General features: G+C 39.1%; 1 protein-coding gene across 1 annotated transcript in view; it reads right to left on the bottom strand.

Annotated features, from left to right (window-relative positions):
* Window positions 1–10,333, bottom strand: part of ZYG11B (zyg-11 family member B, cell cycle regulator) — a 90,552-nt gene extending 80,219 nt beyond the window's left edge. The window contains exon 1 of the mRNA XM_059374760.1: window positions 10,094–10,333. Within this exon, the coding sequence (XP_059230743.1) occupies window positions 10,094–10,096 (3 nt within the window). The 5' untranslated portion in view covers window positions 10,097–10,333. The remainder of the gene's footprint in view (window positions 1–10,093) is intronic.
* Window positions 10,334–13,200: the final 2,867 nt, after the last annotated feature.

Here is a 13,200-nt window from a genome sequence, read left to right as displayed (position 1 = left end):
ATTTCAATTATCTAAGCAGTAGCCCATCCATTTCTACCAAGTAGGGAGGTGGGGGACACTAGGAATTGTCTATATATCACAACTGTAGTCTACTATTGGAAGGGACTAGGGCTTCCACTGCTGCTGGCATGACCAAAAAAAAAAAGGAGATCAGGCATCTTTTACACTTGGAACTGAAGCCCCCAAAAATGTACCTAATAAATTACTTCTTGAATGAACTAGTAAATTACTAGATTATAACTTGTCTGAAAATTGATTTCATTTCTTCTATTGACACTACTTCAGGAAAAATCTGGTATAAAAATATTAAAATTGCCTTAATTCCTCAAGATAGACCTTGTAGGTTTCAGGATCACTGAATATTGAGGTCTTCTGGTTAATTATTAGGAAAAAATACACTTTATGGATGACGCTGGTAACAGTGTCTTACAATAAACAAAGCAACATCACATCCTTTATTTCATTTGATAAAATAATCTTGTGAAAGGAGAAATATTACAAATTTCATTTTACAGATAAGGAACTAAGTTACAAAAATGAAGTGCCTTTTCCAGAGGCACTGTGGTTAGTAGGAAGAATACTGGACCTAGATTTGAATTCTAGGTGGTGTTACACTACAAATTACCTAGCTTCTCTGACCCTCAGTTCTGTCCTTGGTAGAATGGGGATAATATTGGCACTTACCTCATGATGCTATTGTTAGGATGAAGTGAGAAAGTGTTTAAAACCTGTAGCACAATGCCTGATAATTATTCAGTAAATATTCCCTTCCTACTAGCAATGATCTCACACTAGTAATATAAATTTAACAGACACATAGGACAGCAGGTTTATGACTGTAAATTCTCAGAAGAGTCCATATCAAAACAAATAAGCTTCTTTGTCTCCCTATACCATCGGGCAGACATTTTTTAGTCTACCTTTTCAGAAAGGGTGTAGACATTTTAGGATCCTGGCTTTTTATAGATGTCTCAGTTCTAACTCGTGTGAATCAGGCTCAAAATCTCATTTCCTACCTGAAATGCTCCAGAACCTGACAAATTCTCCAAGAGAAGAGAAATGGCTCTGATAGTGCTCCTCTTCTTCTTCTTCTTCTTCTTTTTTTTTTTTTTGTATAGCTGGATGATTTTTTTTCCTTAAGATTGGGCCAGAAACCAGTGACTACAAAGATTACAAAGTTGATCATTTTATGTTTGAAAACAGTTCATTGACATCTCTCTGAAGGATTGTATAATATTGCTCTGAAAAGTGATGATTTGGGAGTCAGCCTGCCTAGTTTAAAGTGCCAGCTCTCCTACTTACAAAATGATGTAATCTTGGGCAAAGTACCTATCTCTCTGCACCTCAGTTTTATGGTCTGTAAAATGCAGACAATGACAGTATTTACATCATAGGGTCATTATCAGAATTAAATACATTCTAAGCACAAGATACATAGAACACTGACTGATATATTAACTGCTCAGTAAATACTACCCATTATTATAGAATATAAACTGTATAGAACAAAACTGTATTTTGTTCACTGCTATATTCCCAGAGCCTAAAATAATGCCTTCTACACAGTGGGCACTAAATGTTTATTGCCTGAACAAATGAAGAATCAGGCACAAATCTATTGTTAGGTGTATTTAAAATACTTTTGCCCCTAGATAAAAAGACTATGTGTCCATAGGGAAATATCAAGTCATATGTCTAACCCTGAAATTAAAGCATGGGAATGAAAGGCAGACAAGTGTCATGAGTTCACAGGTATAAGAAACTTCAGATACTGGACAATCTTTGACCACTCATTTTAGTAGTACTCCATGGGAAACCTCTTCTTAGTTTATTAGTTTTGGATTTGGGGGGTTTTTGGTGTTTTGTTTTGCTTTTTGTATTTTCTACTACTGATTCAACCAAGTCAGACTTCTAGCAATAAACATCTAAGATAACCATAGATATGCTATAAACCCTTCATCTTCTCCTTCCCCAAATACAATCATTTTACAAATGAGGAAGAAGGTGAAGAAGGTATACCAAGCGCACAGATATATTGTGTTCAAGGGTACAGATATATCAAACCATTTGAAATGGATTATGGGGATTTATTTTTCTTTTTTTAAAATCATCAACTATTCCTTAAAATTCCCTATATGCCAGACAAAAACATAGATAAGGTGAGCTTGCGTGTATCACTTCAAGGCCTGGTCAGTGTGGCCAATAGCTATATGCTAAAGGGCAAGAAGTTAGAATTCTATCTAAAAAAAGATAAAGGCCTGGAAAGGTAAATAAATCCCCTTCCTTTCCACCTTAGCTCATGTAATAAAAAATCTAAGAAACAAAACAAAAATTCAGGTCAGTAATCACTAAGCATATGAGCAGATATAGGATTCATGAACTCAAGGAGATATTTCAGCATTATTTTTCTCTTAACTACTAGCATGAGTTTTGAAATACAATATGGTAAACAGAGAAGCCAGGTTAATAATGGAAAGAACACTGGGCCTGCAGTCAGTGCTGGCTCTGCCACTTACTAACTGTGTGATCTTAGGAAAATAAATTAACTTCTCAGTTTTCTTATTTGTAAAACTGATGCTAAACTTCTATCTTGACTACTTCACAAAATGGTGATGAAAAATAAATGGGATGTGTACACAAAAAATGACTTTAAAATATTAAAGTACTATGCAAATATTAACAAAACCAAAATTTTTTGGTATGAAAAGTTGGGTAATATACTCACGGAGGTAAGAGCTCAAGTGCCCTGATCCCACAGTGCTAGAGCTAATAGAATGTATCTACTATAATAATTTAGTTTTGACTTGCTAGAATCTTAAGAGGTGAAAGGGATCACAGAGAAGACTTAATATAACTTTTTCATTTTAGAGATGCTTAAATGGAGGCATAGAGAGGTGAACTGATTGGCCAAAAGGTTACAAGTTCTATGAAAAGAAAAAAAACTGATATTATATAACCAAGAACATTCAAACTTTAAAAATGTCCTTAGAAAAGGAGAATATGACATTGCATAGGCATTAAAATGCTGGAGAGCTAAGAAAAATGTTCGTACAAGGGAGAACTATATAGGAAAAAAGAAAAAAACAGATGATCTTTATACAGAGCCAACAAAATGTTTAAATATTTAACCACCCCTCTAGATTTACGAATAAATTATTCTCTTTACTACCTGTGTTTAAATATTCTATTCTCTGGAAGGACATCTGCACAAATTATAGACAAATAATTTTGAAGTGTTTATACAATGACATTGCTTAGCAATTCATCTGGAAATCATTTGGCTTCCTCCCCCAATTGTTCCTGCTGAACTTTTCTAGACAGAAACATACATATATCCCAGGTCTAAAGTATCACTTGGGCTAGTAAGAGAAAAATTATCTGATCCAACATTTCTTGCCCACCAAACCTCCTTTTCCCCTCAGGGGACCTGCAGAGAGTATTCATCTTTCTTTCCATCTTTCATGATTCACATCTCAGTCAACATTACCTGATCAGATTCTCTACAAAGTGCACACACTCTTCTACTGAACAAATATTTACCTACTTACTATGTCTTAGGCATTATGCTAAGTGTTTAAAAAATAAAGTTGAAAAAACTGTCCTTGTTCTCAGAGAACTCACAATCTGGAGAGCCATCCATCTTCCTTAACTAAGAAAACCAAGTACAGGAGAGGCATATAGAAAGGAGTAATCCAAGGCTGCCTGAAGGTTAACTGAAGGCTCTGCAAAGGAGATAGGCCTTAAAGGGACACTGAAGGTTTAATAGTCAAAAAGTTAAGAAGGGAGAGAGCATTCTAGATAGAAGGAACAGTAGAAGCAAAACTTAGAGGCACAAAAAACTAATAATGTGTGCTCAGTATTACTGAACATAAAATGCAAAGACTTCTCGCATAAACTGATTAGATTATTAGATTAAAAGACTAGATAAGGGTCCTAGTATACTGTGCAAAACACCTTCATTTAGCAACTATTTGCTGAGCCCGTACTATGTGCTAGACACTGCCAAGTACATAGGATACAGACCTTTGTAGATCCATTGCTGTCTACATACATGGCTGCCACCTGAGTTGTGCAGTACAACCTGTGTGGCCCTAGCAACCCTGTAAGACCACTATAAACTAACTGGACCCAAACTGCAGGCTCCTTAAGTATGGTAGAGTCCACTAATTCACACACACGCCCAAGTATGCTCTATATACAATAAAATTTTGAAACATACACTATTTTCAATGCCGTTAAAATTGAGAGTGCAGTATCATTTTAAAAGTTAAAAATAGAACTACTCTGTGATCCAGCTAACACACTACTGGGTATTTATCCAAAGAACACAAAAACATTAATTCAAAGGGATACATGCACCCCCTACATTTACAGTATCATTATTTACAATAGTCAAGACATGGCAGCAGCCCAAGTGTCCATCAATTGATGAACTGATAAAGAAGATGTGATATAGATACATGTGTGCGTGCGTACAGATGTGCCCGTGAGCGCGCGCACACGCACACGCACACACACACACACACACACACACACACACACACACACTGGAATACTATTCAGCCATAAAAAAAAGAATGAAATCTTGCCATTTACAATGATGTGGATGGAAGTACAGAACATAATGCTAAATAAAATAATTTGGACAGAGAAAGAGGAGTATCAAATTTCACTCGTGGAATTTAAGAAACAAAACAAAAAAGCAAAGTAAAAAAAAACAGAGTGTCAAAGCAAGAAACAGACTTTTAATTGCAGAGAACATTCTGATGGCTACCAGAGGGGATGGGGTAGGAGTTAAACAGGTGATGTATCACACTTGGCGTGATGAGTGTCAGGTGATACACGGGAACTGCTGCATCACTCCACTGTACACCTAAAACTAGCCTAACACTGTATGTTAACTAACTGGAATTAAAATAAAAAGTTAAAAACAAAACAAAACAAAACCCACTGGGTGGCTCAGTGGGTTAAGCCTCTGCCTTAGGCTCAGGTCATGATCTCAGGGTCCTGGGATCGAGCCCTGCATTGGGCTCTCTGCTCAGCAGGGAGCCTGCTTCCCCACCCGCCCCATTTCTCTGCCTACTTGTGAGCTCTGTCAAATAAATTAAATATTAAAAAAATAAAGAGGAAATGCGGTGATAATTATATCCAATATGACTTTTCATTTATTGGAAATGAACTACATATACTTTCAATATTTTATTTGTGGACATAGGCTTGCAAGTAGCAGCATGAAACCATTCCTTTTGTCATTTAGAAATAAAAAAGAACAATTATAAAAACCTTCTGATTCTTTTAAGTACAAAAATGCAAGAGTTCCAAATTTAAAGTTAAAAAGTCAGTTCTTATTTATTTTGATGCCATAAACATAATTTCAATCTACATTGTAACATATACTCATTTGAAAATATGACAAATAATGCTTTCTCTTACATTAATGTGTCATTTGTTAAACAGGAAAAGGCTAAAACTTCTTTTAATATATTTTGTTCAATATATTAGTGAACTATGTAAGTAATTTAAAAACTAAGTACATTTTACTTAAAATTATTCCTTATACCACACAAAATCTATTAAAAAAAAAAAGTTGGGAAGCGCTGACTCTTTTTACAGGACCTAATATATGATCTTTGGGAGACCTACTATTTGTAAATAAAGGACTTTGGTATAGTAAATATACTTTATATTTATAAAGTATATAGTAAATATACTTTAATATTTTCATAAATCCCTAACAGCAACATATATGAGAACTAAAGCCCAGTGAGCAAAACTGCAAAGCTGTTAGTGATTCTGTGCTTCCACAACTCCATAGTAATGCCTCTATGGAAAATACACTTTGCCAAAAAGTAGTGTACTCTGGCACCACTCTAACTTTGTATTTTATTTCCTTTTATTCTTCCTCCTCTAGTTTAAATCACCACTACCATAATAAGCCTAGGGTGAACGTTCACACACACTTATTTTCAGCTAGAGTACTGCAATAGCTCTTCACATACCAAAACAGGTTTCATACTGATTTAGATAACCTTCAAAATCTCTTAATTATGATATTCCTTCACACAAGAAGGTAGTCTGGGTCTTTCCAATGAGGCCAAACTCATAAGCCTATAACTCAAGGTCCTCCATGATCTGACCCTAGGCTCACCTAGTCTCATCTTTTCCTGTACCCTCGATCCTAGAGCACATCATGCCTGCTTTGGTCCCAGTTTTTATGCTCAAGCTGGTCCCTTTGCCTAGAATGGTCTTCCTTCCCAAACTCTTAACCAATAAAACTCCACTTGCTACAACCTCCAATTCAGATGTCCCTTTTTCAACAATGCCTCCCTGACTTTCTGATCATCCCCAAAGTCATTTAACAAATATTTATTGAGCATTTATAATGCACCAGGTATTATGTAAGTGTTAAAAGATAAAATGGTGAGCCAAACAAACATGGTCTCTACTTCACAGAGCTAGTATTTTTTCTCATTGGGTTGCTATGAGCATTAAAATATATAAAGCACTTAAAACAGCTCTGAAAATACACAACCATCTTCAATAAATATTAGCCTAACCATACTATCTAAAATAGTTGCCACACACTCATATACCTTTGACCCTTAAACAGGACAGGTCTGAAATGTGTGGGTCCACTTATACACAGATTTTTTACAGTAAAGTACTGTAAATGTATTTTCTCTTCCTTATGTTTTTTTAGTAACATTTTTTCTCTATCTTATAAGAATACAGTTTATAATACATACAACATACAAAGTAAGCATTAACTGACTATTTGTTATTGGTAAGGCTTCCAGTCGACAGTAGGCTATCAGTAGTTAAGTTTTTGAGGATGTAAAAGTTATACTGGGACAGGGGTTGATGCTCCTAACCCTGGCAATGTTCAAGGGTTAACTATACAATGTCACTTTATATTCTACCCTGATTTCTTTCTTTTTAGCACATGTGGCTGCTTCTCGTTATAATTATAATTGATATATATTCTATGAAAGAGGGATACATAATAGACAGGGTGTAACTTAGGGGTTTTTTTGAGGGGTATGCAAGGCAGATGAGGTTTCCCTGAGTTCCTTGAGAACTAACTCCAGGATACAGAGAGTTAAGCAGGCTAAAGACAGGTACCACCACAGATCATTCACTGTGCCATTCTATTATCTGGTTTTCCACAATCCAACTCCTATAATTTAATCTTTCAGTTTTCTTCCTAAAAGTAAAATCCTGAGAAGCCAGCTGTGACTATCCCATACAATGATCCCACAACTTTTCCTTTCTTAGCACACTTTGCATTTTTTTAAATTATTTTTTAAGATTTTATTTATTTATTTGACAGAGAGGGACACAGTGAGAGAGGGAACACAAGCAGGGGGAGGGAGAAGCAGGCTTCCTGCTGAGCAGGGAGCCCAATGTGGAGCTTGATCCTAGGACCTGGGGATCATAACCTGAGCTAAAGGCTAAACAACTGAACCATGCACAGGCCCATGTACACTTTGCATTTAAAATTACTCTTTTTGCTTAATGTTTAGATTGTCCACAAATACAATATATAAAAAGGCAAGGATCATATCTATTATTATTTGTAATATCCCCAGTGCCAACAGTCAATGGCACTCAAAAAATAAAATAAAATAAAATAAAAAGTTAGAACTACATCTTAAAGCTGTGGTTCTCATAGTGTTCGTCACAGAACAGGAACATCAAAATAACATGAGTACTTGTTAGAAACACAAAAATGCAAACTATGAGGCCTTACTCTAACCCAATCAAACTCAGGAAGTGGTGGCACAAACCTCCAGCTGATTCTGACTTATGGTAAAGTCTGAGAATCCTTGTTTTAGATATCTTAAGTATTCAAAACACAACATAACAATGAAAATTTTGAAAACTAAAATACAAAGCTTTATAATAATGTTTAACTCTATTTACTGAGTGCCTACTACATATATTGCAGATGGAAGTAGAAAACAAGTAGCCTCTACGTAATTCTCAACTCATAATAAGCTAATACTTTGCATTCTCTTCACTTCTCCCAGACATACACTCTTACTCTGCAGGTATGTGTTTTAACAAGTGAAGAAAATCAAGTTAGCTGCAGGCAAAGTCGAAGTTATAGTCATACGTAATGTATCTTTCTAGTCACATTTCCTACTATACATTCTCTTTTCCTCATCTCTCCATGCTAAATAAAGGTAATCTGTTACCTACAATACACCTCAATTACTTTCTACTCATATTCACAACAAAGCAGTCTTTGCCTTTCCAAAATGATCTATATAAATCATATTCATCTTTCTGGCACAGCTCAAATGACACCTTTGGATCCTAAATACCCGGAAAGAGTTTAAATTTTCTCCCTCTCTACTCATACATTTATTCTCAGAGGGATAGCCAATGCTTCCAAAAACCTAGAAATTTGGTGTCTTAGGCAGAACAGCTTACTTTATTCTAAAGAAATCATCACATCTTACTAAATTTACTTTTTGTACCAAAAATAAAATTCTCCAACTCACTCTTCCATGTAGTTCCCTAATTGTCTCAAATTTCAGTTTAAGATCATATGAGAATACAAAATGAATCATTCAAGCATGTACATGGCCTGGGCACTGGGAATAAGAGGAATAAGTAGGCACAATTGCTGCCTAGAAAAACCCCACATTTCAGGAGGAGAAGCAGGTTACCACACAAAGGCAGTGTGATAGACTGTGTATGTGAAGAGTTGTTGTGGAGGCAGACACAGAAGAACCACCTAACAATGCAGTCAGTTAGACAAAGTTCACAGATTAAAAGATTCTACAACAAACCTCTTTCCTAAAAAAATGAATGGGGTAAAAATAAAAACTGACTAACCTCCTAGAACATGATTACCAGGACTTGGTTTTAACCAGAATATCTTTCTCCTCCCAGAGACCAAAATTTAGATTTTTGATATGATCAGCAATGTGTTTATTAAATACACTGCAAACCATGTGTAACCCCACTCTTTGAAAAACCAACTGAAGCTTCAACTTATTTTGAAACAAGAAGGAGAAAATTTGCAAATATAAGGGTCTCTCAACTAAAGGCAGGGAGAGCAAAACAAACGATGGTATTGGTAGGTATTAAAGAAGACTGGCACAATCTGACCGCCAACCTGATTTTCAGTCATCAGATGCCCTGGTCTCTGTCTCCAAACAAAAACAAACCGTTTGTTCTAAGTAATGGTTAAGCCTGCAAGTACAGATTTTTAAAAAATTTCCCTAGCTGTATGTACCTCCACATTAAAAGGCGCTCAAAATAAAAATACGTTTCAAAGCACGTTTAATTATTTGTCAAAGGCTAGATATCTCAAAAGGTCATAGGACGGATGCTGGCCGTCACCCCATGCTTCAGTCCAAAACACACTATCACCCAGGTTTTGCAATAACACTAGGCAATACGGAGTCCAGGCTTTCACCAATACTTCCCATCTCCCTTCCCGTCTACAAAAAAGATAAAGAAGAAAGCTTACAAATCCCTATCTGCCCGCCCCACTGTTCCTGGGAAGCAATCGCCCTCAAATTGTTCCTGCATAGACCCCTGAAGCCTTAGAAGGAAATGGGGACAGCTGTGAGAGCGGGGGAGAAAGGACATCCGATTAAGGGGGAGAGGAAATGTGGCTCGTAGAGGACGAAGGGGAGAAAGGATACGGAGAGGAGGGGGCAGTGGAGATAAAATAATGAAAGGGTGTAAGAAGCGAGAGCAAAGAGCAGGACGAAAATTGGGAAGAAGAGAGGTACAGAGATCCCAAATGAGATAAGAGCAGCAAAATGGCAGAGGAGAAAAGGAAGGTCGGGTTAAAGGACGAGGAGGGGGCGGCAAAGGGGAACGCGAAAGAAGCTGTCACTGGGGGTGATTAAAAAAAAGGGTGTCACCGAGGAGAGAGCTGGGGGGGATGTCACCCCAGCAGGTGGACGGGGAACAGGGGAAAGGAGAAGCGGGGCGCCGAGGGGGACAGTAACAAGCGGATGAGGTAAAGGCAGAGGGCAGAGGGGGCACCAGAGCTAGGGAGGGGCAGGCCGCGGGGGCTAGGGCGGCGTGCGGCGTGCGGCTGCCGCTCGGGCAGGCCTCGTTCCCTCACCATGGCTGCGCCGGCCTGGTCCTCGGACGTGCAGCCTCTGTCCTGGGTTCGGCGGCGGGCCGGGCCTGAGCCCGCCCCCAGGCTGAGCCGGCGCGGGGGCTCCAGGAGGCTCCGGGAAGCGGCGGCTCCGGGCTTGGCCCAGGCCTCGGCCTCCTTCTCTCAGAAGCTGGACGTGCAGCCGCCGCAGCCGCAGCCGCAGCCCGACCCGGAGCGCAGACTCCACCCCGTGAGACCCGCCCCCACCGGCGAGCGCGTTTGGTCCCGCCCCCTCCTCACTGCGCAGACTCCAGGAGTAGCCTCCCGGCGCCTGGCCTTTAAAGGAGCCACACCCCCTCAAATCGTAGCTTAACCTCTAAAAATAAGAGCTTCAGGTATTACGTCATAGCAGGAGATTGGAGCCTTTACTCCTTTCAGTAATCTATAGACACTTGCTTTTCCTGTCCATTGTCATTCGTTACCATTGTCATAATTCTTGGTGATTTCCGTTCTCTTAGATAATTCTTTCAATGCCTTCATATCTCGGGTTCCTCTCCACTAGGTATCACCTTTGCCTCAGCTTCTCATTTCCATACTCTTTCTTTTTTTCTTTTTCTTTTTTTTTTTTTTAGATTTTATTTATTCTTCAGAGAGAGTGGGAGAGAGAGCGAGCACAGGCAGACAGAATGGTAAGCAGAGGCTGAGGGGGAAGCAGGCTCCCTGCTGAGCAAGGAGCCTGATGTGGGACTCGATCCCAGGACTCTGGGATCATGACCTGAGCCGAAGGCAGCTGTTTAACCAACTGAGCCACCCAGGTGTCCCTCCATACTCTTTCTTTAGATCTCATTACCAATAATTGTAACCCCTGTATAATCTCAATTTTAATCATCCCACTCTCTCCCATCACTACACACTTCATTTCTAGGTCTCTTCCTCTAATACCCAAATCCAAAACTTCACCTTCTGCAAGACTCAAAATCCACTGATCCTACTAGCTTTGCACTATTCCTTACATGGCCCTTATATCCTCACTTCGCCCTTGAACGTCCTTGAGTTTACATTCTGTCATCCATCATGAAAATCATTACTAGCTATTAGCCTTCATTTCTCCAATCCTGCTCTCCTTTCCTTGTGCTCATCTGATGAAACTCTAATCCTAAACCTGCAGCAAAACCGAGGAGAGTGGAGAAAAATCCAGAATCATACTGACTTGGCTCTCTTTAAATCTGATAACCTACTATTCTCAAATAGGCCCTTAATGCTTATCTACATTGCTCCCTGTCCCACCGTACTAGATGACTGTTTCATATCTTTTTTCAAACCTTCCTCCCTCATCCTCACTTAACTGATGATTTTGCTACTAATTCACTGAGAAAATGAAGCCGAGAAAGAGAGAGAGATTGAGAGAGAACATCCACAGCCACCATGATTTCCAGCCTATCTCTAACTGCTCTTCCTGTAATTCTGTTGCTATATTCTGCCTTCCTTTCCTTAGTAGGCATGAACACTTGACTTTTAACTGAGATCAAACTCTTCTTAGCACTTCTCAAACTACCTGTGCTAAAAGACTTTTTTCCCTCTGATCTCAAACCTAATTTTTGTAAAATGCAATAAAAACTAATTACTAAAACAAGTTAAATTTTAAAACAGACATACTAAATGCAAGCCCAGATCATTTTTTTACCATCTTCACCATTTTTTTTTTAAAGATTTTATTTATTTATCAGGGTGGGGGGAGAGCGAGCGAGTACAGGCAGACAGAATGGCAGGCAGAGGCAAAGGGAGAAGCAGGCTCCTTGCCGAGCAAGGAGCCCGATGTGGGACTCAATCCCAGGACGCTGGGATCATGACCTGAGCCGAAGGCAGCTGCTTAACCAACTGAGCCAACCAGGCATCCCCATCTTCACCATTTTTTTTTTTTTAAAGATTTTATTTACTTATTCGACAGACAGAGATCACAAGTAGGCAGAGAGGCAGGCAGAGAGAGAGATAAAGGGAAGCAGGCTCCCTGTGGAGCAGAGAGCCCGATTCAGGGCTCGATCCCAGGACGCTGAGATCATGACCTGAGCTGCAGGCAGCGGCTTAACCCACTGAGCCACCCAGGTGCCCCCATCTTCACCATTTTTAAAAGTACAGTTCAAGGGCATTAATCACATTGTTGTGCTGCCACCAACCACCAACCAGCTCCTGCACTATTTTCATTTTGCAAAACTGAAACTCTGTACCCATTAAACAATCACCTTATTCTTTCCTCCTCCAACCCCAACAGCCATCACTCTACTTCCCATATCTATGAATTTGACAACTCTATGCCAGACTTTTTGTTATTAAATTCCACAGATAGGGGTGCCTGGGTGGCTCAGTCATTAAGCGTCTGGGATTGAGCCCAAGGTCACTCCTGTTCCACAGGAAGCCTGCTTCTCTCTTTCCCACTTCCCCTGCTTGTGTTTCCTCTCTCACTGTCTCTCTTTGTCAAATAAATAAATAAAATATTTAAAATAAATAAATAAATTCACAGACAAAATTTTTCTAGGGCCACCTGGGTGGCTCATTCAGTTAAGTGTCCAACTCTTCGTTTTGGCTCAGGTATTGATATCAGGGTCATGAGATCAAGCTCCACGTTGGGCTCCATGGTCAGCAAGGAGTTTTCTTGAGATTCTCTCTCTCCCTCATCTCCTGCCTCTCCCCGAACTCACACTCTCTATTTCTCTCTAAAATAAATAAAACCTTTTTTTAAAAAAGCTTCTAAATATTTACTCTCAATTTCTACCATAAATTGGTAACAAGCTTTTCAGAGACCATCCGTAGACCACAAATCACACTTTCAGTAGCACAGTGTTAAGCCCCACATGGTTTCATTTCCTCAAAAACATCTATCCAGCAATTCTTCTTATCTTCTGCATCATTATTCTGTTTTTCTCTCCTAATGACATACCAACATAGACTTATTTCTTTCATCTCAGAAAAAAACAAAAAAATGGAAATACCTCTCTTGACTCAGCTCGACTCTGCAGCTCTCAGCCTCTCTCTCCAGCCTGCCTCATTTCTTTGCTCTTCTTTACAGCAAAACATCTCATAAAGGTGGCCTGTACTGTGCTCCTTGATGTCTTGACTTCCTTTCCCCTGTAGTT

This window comes from Mustela nigripes, chromosome 14 (genome assembly GCF_022355385.1).
Source record: "Mustela nigripes isolate SB6536 chromosome 14, MUSNIG.SB6536, whole genome shotgun sequence".
Taxonomy (NCBI): domain Eukaryota; kingdom Metazoa; phylum Chordata; class Mammalia; order Carnivora; family Mustelidae; genus Mustela; species Mustela nigripes.
Note: the sequence above shows the minus strand (reverse complement) of the source record. Positions and strands in the feature narration are given on the sequence as shown.